The 20,437-nt window shown below is 40.7% G+C and overlaps 1 protein-coding gene across 8 annotated transcripts in view; it reads right to left on the bottom strand.

The window, feature by feature from the left end:
- The window catches only part of ACOXL (acyl-CoA oxidase like), a 371,667-nt gene that overhangs the window by 190,575 nt on the left and 160,655 nt on the right, over positions 1–20,437 (bottom strand). For all 8 annotated transcript variants that reach the window (XM_058534585.1, XM_058534586.1, XM_058534590.1 and 5 more), the window contains one exon: positions 10,242–10,358. In XM_058534585.1, the coding sequence (XP_058390568.1) occupies positions 10,242–10,358 (117 nt within the window). The remainder of the gene's footprint in view (positions 1–10,241; positions 10,359–20,437) is intronic.

The following is a 20,437-nucleotide window of genomic DNA, read 5'->3' as shown; positions in this document are numbered from 1 at the left end:
CACACTTACCACGTGACCCACCAATCCTACTTCTATGTATTTGCCAAGTGAATCAAAAACTTATGTTCACACAAAAACTTGTAAAGGGTTGTTTATAGCAGTGTTATTCATAATCGTCAGAAATTGGAAACAACCTATATGTCCCTCAACAGGTGAACAGATAACCTGCGGTACATCCATACAATGGAATACTAGTCAGCAACGAAAAGTAACAAACTACTCTCTCACCAAACAACATGGATGAATCTGAAATGCATTTTGTAAAGTGAAAGAAGCCAGATCCAAAAGGCTACATATTGTACAATTCCATTTATATGACACTCTGGAAAAGGAAAAACTATAGATATGAACAACAGGTTGCCAGGGGGTGAGAGTACGAGGAGGAGTTGACTACAAAGGGCAGCACAAGGAAATCTGGGATGTGAAGAAACAACTTTGATTGATATTGTAGTGGTAGATATACAACTCTGTGCCTCTATCAAAACCTAGAGAACTGTATACTACAAAGAGTGAATTTTATTGTACACAAATTTTAAAACAACAACAACAATCAGGATGTCAGGGGAACACAAGATGTGTTCCCTGAACACAGTGACGAATGAAGCTAACTACAAGACAAATGTTTGACACAACCACGCTGAAGCACGGGAGAAAGGAGCTAACCTAAAAACTTAAGGAAACAGTGGTTTGAGTAGATGTTGAAATGTGAAAGAAAAAAAGAAGTCTACAGTAACACTGTAGTCTGGTTGGTAACTTTTTTTCTCACAGTGGTATGGATTTGCAATTCTGAAACTAATTTACATGCATACTATGGTCAAATAAGAAAATGCATTGTAGATACTGAGAGTCAGATTTCACACAGTAAGAGAAGGAAGTTACAAATAAAGAAAGGGGAAAATGCTAGAATAAGTCCTGTGGTGCTGGATTGGAGTCAGAGGTATCTAATGAACTCATTTTTTAAATTTTACGATGTATACTGATAGATACATACCTTTCCTAGCCATGTGCCCTGAGAAGGACTAGAAACAATGACACCCCAGTAGGAGCTAGCACACCTAGCACTCAGATCTTAGCCTCTAAATACCATTCTCCAATAAAAGGGACCAGGGTAGGGCTGGGGCAGGAAAAATACATGATCCTGAAGCATCTTCTGCAGTCATAAAGTAAGGAAGTGCTAAAAAAAAAAAAAGAAAAAGTGGGCATATCCAAAGGATATAGGGGGCCGGCCCGGTGGCGTAGCGGTTAAGAGCACGCGCTCCGCTTTGGCGGCCCAGGGTTCGCAGGTTCGGATCGCAGGCGCACACCAATGCACTGCTTGTCAAGCCATGCTGTGGTGACATCCCATATAAAGTAGAGGAAGATGGGCATGGATGTTAGCCCAGAGCCAGTCTTCCTCAGCAAAAAGAGGAGGATTGGCATTGGATGTTAGCTCAGGGCTGATCTTCCTCACAAAAAAAAACAAAAGGACATAGAAGTGAGTTCACTGGGAAAAAGAACTGTGATCACTCACTGATGTCTGTTACGGACAAAGGATGAAAAGTGGCAGTGGTGACACACACAGCAGGTATTTGGCAACTCTGCCCTAGGTAATGCTTGCTCTATGAAGTACTTACTCTCCACACGTATGATACGTGATCTACTCTGTAGTCCAGCTTATGTCATGTCTATGTGACCACATTCTGCCAGACTAATATCAGAACACACGGTCTGTCAACTTAACAGAATTTCCTTAATTGACACTTTATTAGAATATCCAGGCTGTACGGTCACTCTAGCTTTTGTGGGAAACAGGGACCAGCCTTGAGTGTCCCATAAGAAACTAGTGGCTCGTCTAGGGTGGGAGAAAAATAGGAACCACCACCTCAATTCAAAAGTGTTAACAAACCTTTATGCACTAGCTAGGTGTTTTCTGTACCTATCATTCATAAAAGAAGTCAGGTAAAAAAACAATCTTAAAAATATTAAGACTAAGATGAAGCAGTCTTGTCCACAGCCAATGGAATTAATTCAGAGTTTGAGACTAAAAAAGAAAATAGACTTAGCAGGAGCTGAGCAAAGGGATAAAAAGCAAAAAAAAAAAAAAAAAAAAAAAAAGGATATAGGAATCAACCTAACAGAGCTCCCAATGGCCAAAGCTGTAACAATTACAGAAAATAAATAAATGAATAAATGAGATCGTAATGAATTGTAACCCAAAGAATAAGATAAAAATCTATGAGTCTATACTGATATAAATAAACAAAAGAGAGGGAAAGAGACAACTCTTCCTTAGAGAAGAATTTCAGTGTGTGTGTGTGTGTGTGTGTGTGTGTGTAGGGAAATAGAAAATCATCATTAAAACACCACAGTATTAATTGCTACAGGTAAGATCCATTGATGAATGCTTAAATTATTGGTTGTGAGTTTAAGGAGAAGCAGAATGTTTGTGTAGCCTCAAAGTATTTTTCCCAAAATATTTATCAATTAGCATGATGGTTTTAACATATTGCCACAAATTCCTGACATTCTTTCCTCCAGAAGGTGGAGCTTAATTTTCCTCTCCTTGAGTGCAGGCTGGACTTATGACTTGCTTTTAAATAACAGAGTATGGAAAGGGAAAAACAGTAACTCTTCAATGGAGAAGCCTAGCTGAAACTACCTTAACCAAGTGATCGGGATTAATATCACCACGAATAAGACACATGGATATCAGGAACCCTAAATATGATGGGATAAGGGTTCCTCATTTTCGTGTTTTTTCCTCCCAAACATCCATAACCTCAGTCGTTCATGAGAGAACATCACACAAGTCCAAACCAAGCACCTGGCCAGGACTCTCCACAAGCGGTAAAGACAAACAAGAAAGGACTGAGGAACTTCTACAGACTGGAGGAGACTAAGGAGCCCTGACAACCAAATCCAAAGTTGGATGCAGGATTGGATCCTGGAACAGAAAAAGGACACGAGTGTACAAACTGGGGAATCCAAATCAAGTGGGTATAATTAATAATATTGTACCAATGTTAACTCCCTCACTTTGATAACTGTACCATGATTGTGTAGGATGGGAACATTAGAGGAGCTAAGTGAGGGATATGTGGGACCCTTCTATATTCTTTGCGTCTATTTTGTAAGACTAAAATTACTTCAAATAAAATGTTTAAATTAAAAAGGCAATTATTGCTTAAAACAAAAATAATAACAATGTACTATGGTGTTTCTAATATATAGAGAGGTAACATAAGACAATAGTAGCACAAAGGATAGACAGGGATAAATAGAATTATATTCTTGCAATATTACATTATACACAAAGTGGTATAATATTAATTCAAGGTGGACACTGGCAAGATAAGGATGAATTGCTTAAATCATTCAGTAGGAAAATGGAAAAGAAAAGAAGTACAAGTAAAAGCCAAGAGAGGAGATAAAATGGAATACTAAAAAATACTCAACAACCCCCAAGAAAGGAAAGACAGGGGGAATGAAGAAACCAAGAAAAGATAGAACAAATATAAAGCAAGCGGCAAAATGGTAGACTTAACTCAACCATTGTAGGAATTATAGTAAATAAAAACGAGCCAAACACTCCAAATTAAAAGATTATCAGACTGGATAAAAAGCAAGACTTCACCACATGCTGTTTATAAAAATTTCACAATGACACACATAGGTTGGTACAATGACAGGTTAAAAATAAAAGGGTGGGAAAAGATATACCATGAAAACACTAGGCATAAGAAAACTGGTATGGCTATACCAATAACAGAGAAAGTAGACTTCAAGAAAAGAAAAATTACTAGAAATGAAGAAAAACATTTAATAAATGTAACAGGCTAAATTCCTCTAGAAGACATAATAACCCAAAATCTGACCTAAAAATACACAAAACAAAACTGACAAAAATTTATTTAATAACACATTTTTATTTTACAAAGAAAGGTTTAAGACTAATGACCTAGCCTTCCACTTTCAAAAGCTAGAAAAAGAAAGCAAATTAAATACTAAATAGAAGTGAGAAAATAATAAAGACAAGAACTTAATAACAGAAAATGGACAAAAATTTAAGAAAAGCATCTAAGACAAAAGTAGATTCTTTGAAAAGATTAACAAGACTGATAAACATCTAGCAAAATTAACCAAGGAAAAAAGAGGGAAGCAAAAAATTATATCAGGACAGGAATAAAAGAAAGACCATCACCACAGATCCTATAAATATTAATATGATAATAAGGAAATACTGTTAACACCTTAGATAAATTTTACAAATTTAAAGGAAATGGACAAATTCCTTGAAAAACACAGATCAGTAAAACTGACAAGAGAAGAAATTGGCTAGCTTAAGACTTTCTTATTTTTTAAAGAAATTAACAGAGTAATTAAAAATCTTCCTGTTAAAAAAAAAAACATCCCCAATGGCTTCTTAGTAAATATTATCAAATTTAAGGAAGAAATAATTCCAATCTTACACAAACTCCTTAAGAAAATAGAGGAGAAGGGACCACTTTCCTACTCATTTTATGAGGACAACATACCCTTGATACTAAAAATTTACAAGGACACTTCAAGGAAAGAAAATTATAAATCAATATTCTTCATGAACATAAACACAATAATCCTTAGCAAAACGTTAGCAAATTGAATCCAATAATATAAAAAATTATAATATATTATGACCAAAGATTTCAAAGAATACAAATTTGGCTCAACATTTGAAAAGCAATCAATGTAATTCACTTCATTAATAAAATGAAGAAACCTCATATGATCATCTAAATAGACAGAAAGCTGTAGTCAAAATTCAACATCCATGATAAAAAAAACCAACTAGGAGTAGAAGGGAACTTCCTCAATCTAGTAAAAAGCACCCACAAAAATCCTGCAGTGAACTTTCACACTTAATGGGGAAATACTGAATGCTTTTTCCTGTAAAATCAGGAAGAAAATAAGGATGTTCACTCTCACCATTGCTATTCAATATTGTAGTGGAGGTTTTAGCCAGTCCAATAAAGCAAGAAAAAGAAAAAAAAAGGCATCAAGATTGGCAAGGAAGAAGTGAAACTCTATTCACTGTGATATGATTGTGTAAACAGAAAATCCTAAAGAGTCTATAAAGAAACTACTAGATCTAAAAAGTGAATTTAGTGAGAATATAGGATACAAGGTCAATATATGAAAATTAATACATTTCCATATGATATTAACAATTGGTAATTAAATTTAAAAAGAAATTCCATTTGAATAAATTTAATGAAAAATGTGAAAGAGCTCTATACTGTAAGTTATAAAATACTGCTAAGAAAAATTACGGACCTATATAAATGAAGAGATATACCATCTTTTTGGATTTGAAAGACCCAAAACGGCCTGAATTGCTTTATAGATTCAATGCAATCACAAATAAATCCAAGCAGGGTTTTTTGGCAAAAAACTGATGAGCAGATTCAAAATTGTATACGGAAATGCACAAGACCTACAATAGCCAAGACAATTTTGAAAAAGAATCTACTTAGATGACTCAACCTGATTTCTTTCTTTTTTTTAATAACAGCTTTATTGAGATATATTTCACATACCACAGAATTCACATTTTTAAACTGTACAATTCAGCGGTTTTAAGTATATTTACAGAGTTGTGCAACCATTACCATCTAATTTTAGAACATTTCATCACTGCATAAAGAAACCTCATACCCAACAGCAATCACTCCTCACTCCCTCCTTTACCCCACAGTCCCTGGCAACCATTGATTTACTTTCTGTCTCTCTGAATATGACTATTCTGGAAATTTCATTTCAATGGAATCATACAATATGATCTTCGTGACTAGCTTCTTTCACTCAGCATAACGTTTTCAAGGTCCATTTCTGCTGTAGCACATATCAGTACTTCACTCCTTTTTATTACCAAATAATATTACATTGTGTGGATATACCACTTTTGTTTATCCAGTTTTTAGTTGATGGACGTTTGGACTGTTTCCACATTTTGGGTTTATGAATGATGTTGCTATGAACGTTCATGTACAGGTTTTGGTGTGCACATATGGTTTCATTTCTCTTGCATTATATATCTAGCAGTGGAATTGCTGGGTCATGGTAATTTCATGTTTAACGTTTTGAAAAACGGCCAAACTGTTGTCCAAAGTGGCTGTATCATTTTACATTCCCACCAGCAATGTATGAAGGTGCCATTTCATCATATCTTCATCAACATTCGTTATTATCTTTATTATAGCCATCTTAGTGGATGTGAAGTAATATTTCATAGTCATTTTGATTTGCACTTCCCTGATGAATAATGATTTTTAGCATTTTTTCATGTGCTTATTGGCCATTTGTATATCTTCTTTGGAGAAATGTCTATTCAGATCTTTGCCCATTTTTCAGTTGGGTTATTTGTCATTTTATTGTTGAATTGCAAAAGTTTTTTATATGTTCTACACACAGGTCCCTTATCAGATTCGCAAATATTTTATCCCACTCTATGGATTGTCTTTTAATCTTCTTGATGGTGTCTTTTGAAACACAAAAAGATTTTACTTCTGAAAAAATTAAATTTACCTATTTTTTCTTTTATCACATATGCTTTTGGTGTTATATCTAAGAAACTCTGGCCTAACGCATGGTTGTGAAGATTTACTCCTGTTTTCCTCTAAGAGTTTTATTATTTTAGCTCTTATATTGAGGTCTGTGCTCCATTTTGAGTTAATTGCTGCATATGGTGTGAGGGAGGGGTCCAACTTCATTCCCTTGCATGTGGATATCCAGTTTTACCAGCACCATGGGTTGAAAAGACTATTCTTTTACTCATTGAAGTGTCTTAGCACCTTTGTCAAAAATCAACTGACCATATATTTAGAGATTTATTTCTGTATTCTCAGTTTGATTCCGTTGATCTATATGTCTATCCTATGCCATTACCACACTGTCTTGATTAGCGTAGCTTTGTAGTAAGTTTTCAAATTGGGAAGTGTCTGTCCTCCAACTTTTTCAAGATTGTTTTGGCTATATCAGGTCCTTTTTGTTCCACATGAATTTTTAAAATCAGCTTGTCAATTTCTGAAAAACAGGCTGCTGGGATTTTGATAAAGATTGCATTGAATCTGTACATTAATTAGGGGAGTACTGTCATATTAACAATATTAAGTCTTCTTTTTATAAACATGGGATGCCTTTCCATATATTTACATCTTCTTTAACTTCTTTTGTTAAATTTATTACTAAGTATTTTATTCTTTTTGAGGATATTGGTAATGGAATTGGTTTTCTTCCTTTCATTTTTGGATTATTCATTGCTAGGATGAAAAAATACAATTGATTTTTGTACATTGATCTTGTATCCTGTAATCTTGCCGACTTCGTTTATTAGTTCTAACAAATTTTTAGTGGATTCCTTAGAATTTTCTGTATAGAAGACCATGTCATCTGTAAATAGAGATAGTTTTACTACTTCCTCTCTAATCTACATGCCTCATTATTTTTCTTGCCTGCTTATCCTTGTTGGAACATCCAACACAATATTGAATAGATGTGGAAAGATATCCTTATCTTGTTCCTGATCTTAGGGAGAAAGCACTCAATTTTTTACTATTACATACAATTACAGATAACTGTAGATTTTTCATAGATGACTTTTACGAGACAGAAGAAGTTCCCTTCTATTCCTAGTTTTCTGAGTGTCATTTATCATGAACGGGTGTTGGATTTTGTCAAATTCTTTTTCCACATCTGTAGAGATGATCATATGGGTTTTTTTTTTCATTTATTCTATTAATGTGGGGTGTCACATTGGTTGATTTTTGTACGTTAAACATTCCTGGGATGAATCTCACTTGGTCATGGTGTATGATGGTCATAGTGTATAATTTTTTTTATACGTTGCTGGATTCAATTTGCTGGCATTTTGTTAAAGATTTTACATCTGTATTCAAGTTATATTGGTCTAGAGTTTCCTTCTAATGTCTTTGCCTCATTTTGGTATTGGGTATTCTGGCCTCATAGAATAAGTTGGAAAGTGTTCCCTCCTCTCCTATGTTTTGGACGGGTTAAAATTACTAATCCAATCTCTTTAGTTGCTATAAGTTTGTTCAGATTTCCTATTTATTCTTTATTCAGTTTTGGTAGTTTGTATCTTCCTAAGACTTTGTCCATTTTATCTAGGTTATCTAATTGTTGGCATACTGTTGCCCATAATATTCCCCTATATTCCTTTTTATTTCTGTAAGGCCAGCCCCACTACCTGATTTCAAGACTTACTATAAAGCTATGGTTATGAAGATGTCTTAGAGAGGACAGAGAAAGCACTATTCATAAAACAAAAAATAATGAATAAATTAGACATAATCAACATTAAAATTTTCTGCTCACCAAAAAATGTGATTAAGAAAAATGAAAAGACAAACCCAGAATAGACGAAAATATCTGCATAAGTATATCTAACAAAGAACTTGCTTTTAGAATATATAAACAACTCTTATAAGTCAGTAATAAGAAGATAAAGAGCCCAATTTAGACAAATGTGCAAGGGACTTAAACAGATCCTTCACAAAGAAGATACTCAATGGCTAATGAACTCCTGAAAAAGTTCTCAACATCATCAGCCACAACGCCAGTGTGAATTTAAGCTGCAATCAGATACCATTTCATACCTATTAGTCTGGACTGAATTAAGAAAGAGATGAAACAAATGTTGATCAGGACATAGAGCAACTGGAACTCTCTCATACATTGCCCAAGAGAGTGTAAAATGAAAAACTGGCAGTTTCTTATACAGTGAAACATATACATCCCCAATTACCCTGTAAGTCCTCTCTACATGTTTACCCTAAGAAGAATTAAAGACTGTGCAAGAATATTCACTGTGGCTTATTCATAGTAGCTAAGAGCCTGGAAACAACCCAAACGTCCATCAGTGAAAGAATGGATTAAAAAATTGTGGTTTATTTATTTACTACCCAGCAATAAAAATTAACAAACTATCAACAACATTGAGACATTATGTTGAATGAAATAAACTGGACACACACAAAAAATACATACTGTATGATTTTGTCCATATGAAGTTCAAGAACAGGCAAAACCAAGCAATGGGGTAAAAATCTGAACAGTGGTTGTATCTGCTGCGGTGGTGAGGTGGGGGCTGATTGCAAAGGGGCCCAAGGGAAATTTCTGGGGTGATGGGAGTGTTTTATATTTGGTTTGAGTATTCATTACAGGTGTATATGCTTGTCAAAACTCATCAAATGATACACCAAAATCTGCGTGTTTTACTGTATGCAAATTAACCTCAAAGAACATTCAAACATTGTAAGTAAGATGTCGGATGTAAGTGATTTAAATATTCTTCCAGGTGGCTTGGATCAACCTTAGTGTTGTTGCATGAAGCCCAGTCTGCAGGATTTGCTGTTTGTGCACGCTGGAATCCCAGCCTCGAGTACAGTAAGAGCAGAGGTGTGTCCACCTAGCCCCTCCCAGGCCAGCAGCAGCTGGGCAGCTCCACAAGCCCACTACATCAGATTGGCAGAGTCTCTCTGATTACCACCTTTTTATAAACACTGGCACCAGCTCAGCCACTGGTGCAGTAAATTTCAAACACACACCAGTTTTAAGTTATTCAGAAATTAATTCTTGTAGTTAACAGTGAGAAGCAGGATTGCATAGGGAGGAAAGAACACAGGATCAGGGCCCAAAGTTTGGAGTTATATCCCTGGTCCATCTACTCCTGGACCCTGGGATCTTAGGCATTCCTCAATTTTCTGATCTTTAGAATGCAGTGATGACACACAACTGCCCAGACGACCTCCTAGGGCTTCGAGGAGGAAGAGCTGAGAGGCAAAGATATAGCCTGCAGTCAAGTATGAAGTTCCATGTGAATTTACGGTACTGTTACTATTTTATTATAGCCTGACTCCTACCGCCTCCCCTCTAGGCACACACCTTGACCTATTTTTGAAAAGTTTACTGTAAATTAGAACCTTTATAGAGGTAAAGAAATTTTAGCCATTTAAAAGTCTTTTTCTTTCAGAAACTCTGGAGAAACACTGGTTCGAGTCTCCTCAAATTCTCTGCGGATCCCATTCATCTGGATATACAAACAACCAAGACTCAAACATCACTTTTTACCCAGGCATTGAATTTTAACCACAGACACTTTCCTGCTCACAGGTAGAAAATGAAGCCCCTGCCTGCCTCCTCTCACTCCTTATTAATGCGAGGGCCTCCCACTCACCTCGGGAGGCAAACCCTGAGAGCCATCTCACCTGTTGGCGAAGGTCAGGGCCAAGGCCGTGGCCAGGTGAGGCATCAGCCGAAAGGTCTGTGTTTGGTGCTCAATGATCTTGACCTCTTCCTTAGCTTTGGGCCCAAACTGCCTCCGGCTAGAGAGAATGAAGCAGACACAATTTTTACTGAAATCCAATAGGCAACTTCATTTCCAGAGCTAAATGTTGTAAGCAGACATCTGCCTTTCAAATGCTTCAGAAGACACAATGCCCGAGTCTCCTAAAATACCGTTAAGATAACAAAATATCAAAAATTTCTGAAGATAGTCCAACAGAAAGCTTTCTAGCTCTTCTGGAAATTAACCTTCCCACCATGGAATATTTTTAAAGCAGTGTATCTATTTAATACAGAGTAACTTTTACTCGTTAACATTTACATGGCATTTTATAGTTCCAAGTGCCCCACGATCATTAATTATCCAGCTTTACTAAGTTTGTGACATAATTAACAGGATGGGAGCCATATCCTAGAACATATTTCAAAAGGACATTCTCAACAAGGAGGCAACGCTAACCTGGTGCTCCTGTCAGATTCACAGGCCGGTCATGACTTTCAGCCCACCTAAATCCCCCCCAGTTCCACACAGAGGTGGTCTTCTCCACATCCTGCCTTAAACCCCGGGCTCTGTGGACAGCTGCTGCATTTCGCTCTGAGGCAGCTGTGTCGGGGTGAGTCCAGGCTTTCCTCAGAGCAGTTTATAAAGTGGTATGGGACTGTCCCCACAGGCGACGCCCATGGACTAATTTTACAGAATCCCTCAGCTACAGACTGCAAGGAGCCCGGCCTGTCAGAGGTCACCCCTGCTCTGTGTGATGCTCCACAGTCCTGGGCTTGGCAGCCTCCTGCACTTGAATACCTCTGACCTTCACGTTGGTTTCTGAAACATTCCACACACACATGCATGCACATACACACATACACACACATGTGCACGCATATACAGGCGTGCACACACAGGTGCACACGGTGCTACGTTATCAAACAGGCAGGGCACACCCGAGCTTCAGACACCAGGGAGGTGAGGAGAGCTAACCATCAATCACTCAAGGAGAGAAGCGAAACAGCAAATTTTAAAAAATTTTATATTTGATAGACTTTCTTAAACATAATTTGATGCTTTACTATCATCTTTATTTGTAATTAAAAGAAGATGATCTTTTTCGTGCATAAGGTGTCTAGAATTCACAACCCGGCCCTGTTGGGTGGGTGGGAGGTGGTGGGGACATACATGACAACAAGCACACACAGGGCAGCCGCTTTGGAGCACTGTGAGCGCAGGATTGTATTCTATGAGCACTGACTTCCCCCGGCACAGTCTAACCACCCCACAGACGGCTGTCTGAGGAACACGACCCACCCCGCCCTCCATCCATGCCCTCCGTCCATCTCAGCACACACTCAACCCCAGCAGGGCCTGGCGCCAAAGGAGGCCCAACAGGCTACAGGGAAACCTCTCAGCTTTTGCTGGATCATTGCGAAACCAATAAAAAAATCACTGATCCAATAATGATGTCATAATGGCAGGTCATTTGACAAATTCCATTTGTCCTCACTCTCCTAACTTTCATGTTTAAATTCTGTGATTTTGCTGTAGCTTTTTCTATGGTCGCTGTAACTAAAATCTTGTCTACTGAAACCAGACATTGCCACACGCAATTCACTCCTCTGGGGGACGCCTGCTCTGCACTGGCACCACACCAGGTGCTGGGCGTCCACCAGGGTCAAGAAGGCCGGTGAGCTCACAGCCTGGGACATGGAGAGAACCAGACCAGGTGGCATGGGCGGGAGAGCCTTGTGCCTGCCCCACCCACCCCACCCTGTCAATCACCAGTATTTCCTATGTGCTGCCAGAACATCATTGCAGGAAACCTCACCCACACAGCGACAGCAAAAGTGACTGATCACAGCACCTTTTAGTTTTTGTTTTGCTGAAAAATCATTACAATAACAATACAGTTTTAGATAGCGTCCCACCAAATTTTCTGTTTTTGTGTATGAAGTGTTTGCCTTGGCCCCACACACAGCAGACAGTCAATATTTGTCGGATGAATGAAAGAATGAATGAGTTTTCCCAATGAGGCAGTGCACATGAAGCACGGCAGACCGGCTCACTGAAGACCTCAGGGAAGATCTTTGGATGCCAGATCTGACCCCGACCTGGTGTGCCTCAGTTTCCCAAACGAGGCACACCTTGTAATCATCCCGTTTCCTCTTTGACCTTCACCGTTCAATTGAGGTGACAGGCACAGAGCAGAAAGAGGCCACCACGGGTCCATGTGGCAGGCCTCCCAGTGCCGATAGGGAGGAAAGAGCTTAGATAAGGCTCTGCCGAGTTAGTTTCCAGGTGATTTCACAAAACTCAGGAGATTTCACAAGAATCTGAATTTCCAGCCTTTCTTGAAAACTAGGAAGATCTGGCAACTCTGGCCCCCTTTCCCATGATGTAATCCCTCAGAGCTCAGAGGCTGTCGCCCCCTCCAGTTGGGGCATGGCTGTCCCCCATGCTCCCCAGAGCCCTTTCCACTAGCTGACACTACCTGCAGTCACGGAGGCACTGAGTTTTCAGCCTCTGCCACAGTGGATTTCTTTTTTCATCCAGAATAAATTTACATCAGCATCCTAACTTGTTAATTAAGTTCTGAGACTATGATATATGGCAAGCATAGGCATTCTGTAGGAGTCTGTGAATTCATTAGGACTCCTGGAGGGCAACACAGCTCTGGCTAGCTCACACAGAATGAAATCCAAACGCCTCCACGTGGCATTCAAGAGCGACTTTGGCCTTACCTGAGTGTCTCAACTGTTTTTCCTGCTGCTAAGGCCCTCCAGACACCTCCCCATCCCGGGCCTCTGTCCAAGCAGGGCTCCCTGCCTGTAGCCAACCTCACCCCTAACTGCCACACATCACATTTTTGCTGGCTCAGCCAAATGTCCTCTCCTCCCATTAAGAATTTCCCCCTCCTTGGCATGCCCCTTCAAAAACCAAATCAGACCAATCAAAGCAGGAAGCTGCTTCTCCTCAGCATGCCCTCAGCACTCCATCTGTGATTCCTCCCACATGGGAGCACTTTTCCCCTTCATGCTGGCACCATGTACACCTGTATTAACCCAGGTTTTCATGCATTGACATCTGGGCCCTTGTTGACCCTGGAGGGACTGTCCCTCCCAGGACTGGCCAATTCCTAGAGTGAGCAAATGACTCCTCTGCAAGCACATCTTCCATATGCAAACTAACCAATCCAGAGCCCATACCCCCAACCACCTCCTGATGGGGCTCCTTCACTCTGGGCTACTATTCCCCTGCCCTAACCACCCAGGGCCAGGCACCAGACAACTAGCGTCTATACTCCAGAGCCTACTGAAATTATTCAGACTAGCCAATCCTAAACCTGCTTACCCTGCCTCACCCATTCCTTCCCACGGAAACTACGATAAAGGCTCTTGTCCTCATTTCCCTCACTCCTCTGGCTCCTGACTACCCCTGGTGCTTCCCTGTGTGGCCCTGCGTGGCGTGGCAGGCCCCCTACTCTTGGGAACTGTGACTAGCAAGCTATCTTTTCAATGGCTGTTGTCTCCTGATCTGCTGGCCCCCCATATTTGAACAATAATAAAACCCATGTTTTAAAACCTCACTTGTGGCCAGAACTCACAGTTGGCTAAGGGCAGGCCTGTTTCATCTTCAAGTGCCCCAGCGCGGCCAGGTGTGAGTGCTCAGGGAAGACTGAAGGCAGGATGACAGACTGACTGTTCTGCCCCCTCTCAGCAGCTCCACACCCAGCCCTCCACTTCTCCTTAGAATGTCTGCTTGTTACTAGATGTTCTGATAAAAGCCCAACTGTCAGACACCGGAGTGCAGGGTGGGAGCCAGTGGGCAATTAGGACAGAGATGGAGGAAGCAAATAAGATGAAGAACCCACCCTGCCCTTATGCCCAACAGCCCACCCCACTGCTGGTTTGTTTTGTGTGGTTTTCTGTTTTTTTGCCAGGGACTAGAAGGAAACAAATGAGTGGGCAGAAGGCAGGCAGCACCCACACAGACTCTTTCCCTCCCTCTCTCTGGCCCAAGACACTGACTGTCCCAAAGAGCTGAGCCGGGGGTTCCTGCTGGCTTCTCACCCATCAGATGTGTTCTTAGGCTTCTCCAGGGGAATACATAACTCTAAAGGCTAATGATCTTTCTCCTGCCCAGAGATGGAGCCAGAGGTCATCCCCGTGACTGCCACCATTAGCCCCCAAGCTGGCAGCCTGGATCCAACACAGGCAGCAGAGAGAGGGGCCCTCAAGACTCAGTGCTCTGAGAGAGCTTGGCCGGTGCAGGAACCCTGCCCTGCCACTCTGTGGTGAGCCCCCTATTTATGCTCTCAGGCCCCAGTCGACCGCACTGAGGGCCACGATGGTCCAGGCCGGCCTCTGGTTGCCAGTGTCCCAGCACACTGCCCCAAACACAGCCCACAGGGCTGTAATCCCCACAGCTGGCCAGCAATTACTGCCTGCCAGACGTTTTTACTGTTCCAGTTTACGATCTATATGGACACAGTATTCTTCCTGTCCTTTTCCTCTGCTGGGCTACTATTTTTCTTTAAAAACACATGTAAAGGCTATATTTTCCTCTGTAAACATAATTTTTATTTCAGTGATGGAAAAAAAAAAAAAAAAAACAAAGTCACCGAGCTCAGATTTTTCATGTTCTTTAAAAACAAAAAGTGACGCATGCACGCACAACAATATCCACGCGAAAATAAAGCCGAGGCTCCGAGAGGGCTGTGAACGATGCCATTTAAAATTACAGATTTGAAAAGCTATTTCTGGATTCCAGCAGCTCGTAAGGAATAGAGGAAACATTTCTTTTGGGTTGTTTTATTTCATTCCCACTCAATTTTGAACACGGCTGCTTAAAGCAACATTCATGGAAAGTGACACGGCTATTAATCACCAGCGCAGCTACTGCACACGCAGCCTCTGGGGGAGGCCGTGCTGCCCGCCTTCCCAGCTCTCCCTCTGGTCTCTTCTCCCAAAGGAGGCCAGTGACCTACTAAAAAGATAATTGCTTCGCATGTTTCCTGCTCTGCAGCATCATTGCATCAGCCTACTCTGAATGACATTCAGTCAAATTGGAAGGAGAGGACATTTGTGCCTAGGCCTCCGCCCTTGACCCTGAGACTTCTCGGGGTGCAAGCTGGTTCACAGGGATCCCTGCAGCCAGAGGGGAGGAGGACAAATCCTCCTCCTTCACTGTCGAAGTGCTGACCTCTGCAGACAAAAGCTGAGCAAATTCCTGGGCCCAGGCCACACTCCCTTTGGCCACCTTCCCTCATTAATAACTCGGCCACAGACAGGGTTTAAGGGAGCCTGTGAGTGTCCGCAGGTGGACACCTGCACTCCATTCCCACTGGCCCCCAGTGGAGACCCTCCAACCTCTCAGAGAGCCCACGGCCCATCTGTCCTTCTTTCTCCCCTTCTCTGTGATGCTCCTGAACATAGAAACCCAGAGGGAAAATATGTTACACAGCAGGATATTTTAATGGCACAGGTTGGACTCAGCAGATTTGGTTCAGCTGGCCAGCCAGGATGTAAAAAACCTGCCTTATTATCAAGTAATGTGTGCAACAGACACCCTGACTCCCAGCCCCAAGTCTCACCATACCCAACTCCAAACAACCCCACTCTGAGGTAAAGATTAGGATAGTGGTAGGGGCTGGGCTGCACACAACTCTTGCCATTTTTTTTAAAAAGCTGAACATTTACTAGTTTGCCCTTGGGCTCTGACAAAGCAATCGTGCATTCAACCATCAGGCTCAACACGTTACATCCACTGTGTTTTAGCTGTCATCCTTCACACGGGCAACTTTCAACCCATCTGTAGGAGAGATGGAGGAAGTGTGTGTGGGGGTTTGTGGGTGGCATATAGATAAGTGCTTCTTTAATAGTAGCCTTGATTGTGACTAAATATGTAAAATGGCCCCAAGAAAGAGTTCTCAGAGTGCCTTCTAATCCTGCAAAAATCCCAACAAATAATTTTTGCACCTTCCAAACAGCTCTTTTTCTCCCAACCCTCAACAGTCTATCAACCTAACCACCACAGGACAGATGATCCCCAATGGTTGTGATGGGGTCAACGACAATGACAATTCTTAAACATGAGAATATTTCAGATACGCAAAAAAGTGAGGGTACTTTGGTATCAGTTTCAAAAACTCTAGAGAGAGAGCAAGGACAGCCACTCCAAACTCACACACACAGACACCAGAGCTCAGGTTTTCTTGGCCAGAGAGTACAAAGAGAAAGAGCCTTTGCCATTCCTTTTTCCCCTTTCTCAAAGGTCACACCACATCAAAACCCCAGGAACATAAAGGCCCTCCCCAACAGGAAACCTGTGAGTCTGAAGTCATGGCTGGTATCTGGCAAAGACTGGCATTCTACTTCCCGAGGCTGCAAGGACTGTCTGCCCCGCCCATCAGCGCTGGAAGAGTAGTGCCAAAGCAAGCAGGCTGCCGAACCACAGGGATTAGCATCAGGCCACTTCCTCCCACTAGGGGATGGATGACCCCAGTGGAGACCCCAGAAGCCCTTCAGATAAGAGACAACACAAGGCAGAGTAAACCTGTGGCTCTGTCTCCGTAATTCCATTGAATGGGCCACTTCTGGCCAACATTATAACCCTGGGTTATAACCAGTATAACCCTGACCATCAAGGACCAGTAGAGAGGCAGCTTCTTTGAGGGCTCAAGTGCACAAACAAGAGTGGGTCTGACCCAACATACTACAGCTCAAACTCCTTCACAATAAACACCAGTGAACCTGGCTGCCTCTCCATGGAGTTTGCTCTTTTCTTCTGGTGCCTCATGCTGCCCACAGGAGGCCATCCTGGGACCAAGCACACATCATGTCACCTCAGTCATCACAGGAGGGGAGGCAGGAGACAGCGGCTAAAACCCAGGCTTTGGATCAGACAAACCTGGTTTGCACAGACTCTGATGCCTGCAGTGTTATCCTGGGCAAGTTCCACCAACTCGTGGAGCCTCAAGTTCCTCAACCATAAAAAGGGTCTGACAACGATTGTGAGGACTAAGTGAGGTATTGCCCAGAGGTGCTAGCACCATGCCTGACACACAGTAGGTGTTCAAGGTGTGGCAGGTGCATGAGCACGGTCCTTACCATTATCTTGAGTTCCTAGGATTACCCTTTATTCTACCCATCCTTGATCTAGAACAGTCACTTAGAAATTTCCCCAACGAAGCACTCTTTATTTTTTTCTTTAACCCAAACAAAGCACTAACCTATTCTGCATCACTAAACCTGTTATAAAAAGAGCTCCAGGGTGAAGAGGAAAGTCTCTTCCAGCCAACCTTAAATTAAGGAATGAAATTGCTGACAGAGAAGAAAACAAGCTGTCTACTGATAGGTTAGAAACACTGTGTGTGTGTGTGTGTGTGTGTGTGTGTGTGTGTGCGCGTGTGTGTGTGCGCGTGTGTGTGCGTGTGCATGAGTGCTGGAAAACATATAAAGCTCCCTAAAAGCGCCTGTCATTTTTACGTATGCAAGAACACTGGCAATTTTTTTCCCCCAAATTCCAGGGAGGGACAAGATGGACAAAATAAAGCCAGAGAAGGTGGTGTGGGCAGAGCCTTCCAGCACATCAGGTTGCCATAGAAGCAGCAGGTTCTTTCCAGAGTCAATCAGCCTACCCTAGAGAGGAACCTGAACCTTATTCAGATGGTCCCCACACAAGGGAAATTAATTTACTTTTCAGAATTATAGCCTTAGTAATATCTATAAGTGACAAGGTGGTTAACGTTAGTTGTCAGAACTGTGATTCTTCGTGATTTTTCTTTTAAAAAAAAAATCCTAATGAATGCAAAACAAAATTACAATGGTGGGATACGTGGAGCCATAAATTATAGCTGAGACTGCCTGGAGTGGCCTAACGATTTCACTGTTGAATTACTTCCATGTTTTAAAAAATTTTTATAGAGGGAAAAGTCTTCCATCATCAGCACCACTGCAGAAGTACTGCAAAAGCCCCCAGCACTTCGGCCATTAGAGTGAGGAAGCAAGAGAGCTGACTCCCATGGGAGTCAGCCCTCTTTCCTCTTCCCCCTCCATTCTATGACAGAGGCAGAGTCTGTGTGCATGCTGCCTGGCCAAACAGTCAGCTAGAGCCTGCTGTCATCCTGGAGACAGCAAGCCTGACCACCATGTATGTGCAGTGAGAGAAAGGAGACAAATGTTGAGGCCCCAACACTCTCCAGGTTCCCCCTTCACTGAGGGTGAGCATCACGAGGTGAAAGCCAAGTAATGAAGTACTTTTTAGGGCTGGCATCCATTGCTTAAGGCTATAGGCTGGCTTCAGACTGTACTTGGCAAGGGGACATGCCTGAGTGGCTTAAAGGCTGGCTGCTGCCTCTCCTTTCCCTCTCAATCCACAGTCTTAAAAGTAAAGCGGACCCACAGACTCTTAAAACAACACTAGAGTCTTTCAATCCATAAACATGGTATCCCTTTCCATTTATTTAGATCTTTGATTTCTTTCATCAGTGTTTTATAGTTTTCAGCATATAAGTCCTACTCATGTTTTGTTAACTTTGCAAGTATTTCAATTTTCATGAGCAATTGCAAATGGTATTATATTTTAAATTCTGGTATGATTGTGTTCGTTGCTAGCATATAAAAATACAATTGATTTTTGCATGTTTATTTTGTATCCTGGGACCTTGCTGAACTCACTTCTTAGTTCTAGAACTTTTTTGTAAATACCTTGGGATTTTCTATATAAACAATCAAGTCATCTGAATATAGAAATGACTTTACTACTTTCTTCCCAATCTATATGCTTTTTTCTTGCCTTATTGCACTGGCTACAACTTCCATCACTATATGGAATAAGAATGATAAGAGCAGATATCCTTGCCTTAGTCCCAATCTTAGGGGGAAAGCATTCAGTCTTTCACCATTAAGTATAACATTGACTGTACATTTTTTGGAGATGCTCTTTATCAAGTTGAGCACATTTCTCACTAGTCCTATTTGAATGAGAGTTTTTATCAAAAATGTATGTTGAATTTTTCAAATGCTTTTTCTGCACCAATTGATAATGATTATGTGATTTTTCTTCTTTAGCCTATTAATATGGTAGATTACATTGATTTTTGAATATCAAACCAGCATTGCATCCCTGGAATAAATCCCACTTGGTGATGGTGTATAATTCTTTTTATATACTGCTAAATTCTATTTCCTAGTATTTTGCTAAGGATTTTTGTATCTATGTTCATGAGGGATATAGTTCTGTAGTTTCCTTTTATTATATTGTCTTTATTTGGTTTGGGGATCAGGGTATGACTAGCTTCATAAAATGAATTGGAAAGTGTTTCCTCCTCTTCTATTTTCTGGAAGAGTTGTATAGAATTATTGTTAATTTTTCTTTAAATGTTTGGCAGTAGTCCCCAATGAAACCATCTGTTGGAGATTTTTTAAGGAGTTTTTAAATTACTCAATTTCCTTAACAGTCATAGGATTATTCAAATTGTCTTACATATTGGGTAAGTTGTGATGTTTGGTGTTTTTCAAAGAATTAGTCCATTCATCTAAGTTTTCATATTTATTTTTAAAGAGTTGTTCCTAGTTTTCCCTTATCTTTTCGAGGTTTTCACTATCTGTAGTAATATCCCGTTTCACTCTTGATATTAGTAACTTGTGTTTTCTCTCTTTGTTCTTTGACAGTCTTGCTAGAGGTTTGTCAATTTTATTGATCTTTTTAAAGAACTAGCTCTTTCCTTCACTGATATTCTCTACTGTTCTGTTTTCAATTTCATGGATTTCTGCTCTTATCTTTATTATTTCATTCCTTCTTCTTCCTTTCAGTTTATTTTGTTCTTTTTCTAGGTTTTTAAGGTGGGAGCTTAGGTATTGATTTGAGGCTTTTCCTCTTTTCTAATGTTTGCATCTAGTGCTATAACTTTCCCTCTCAGCACTGCTTTAGCTGTGTCCCACAATTTTGATATATTTTATTTTCATTCCCATCCAGTTTCTGTGTATTGTTTTTTATTTTGCTTGAGAGTTCCTCCTTTTACTATGGATTATTTATAAGTGTATTCTTTAGTTGACAAGTAGTTGGAGATTTTCCTGTTGTCTTTCTGTTATAGATTCCTAGTTTGAATCAATTGTGGTCATAAAA

The sequence above is a fragment of the Diceros bicornis genome, chromosome 40 (assembly GCF_020826845.1).
Source record: "Diceros bicornis minor isolate mBicDic1 chromosome 40, mDicBic1.mat.cur, whole genome shotgun sequence".
In the NCBI taxonomy this organism is placed as follows: Eukaryota; Metazoa; Chordata; class Mammalia; order Perissodactyla; family Rhinocerotidae; genus Diceros; species Diceros bicornis.
Note: the sequence above shows the minus strand (reverse complement) of the source record. Positions and strands in the feature narration are given on the sequence as shown.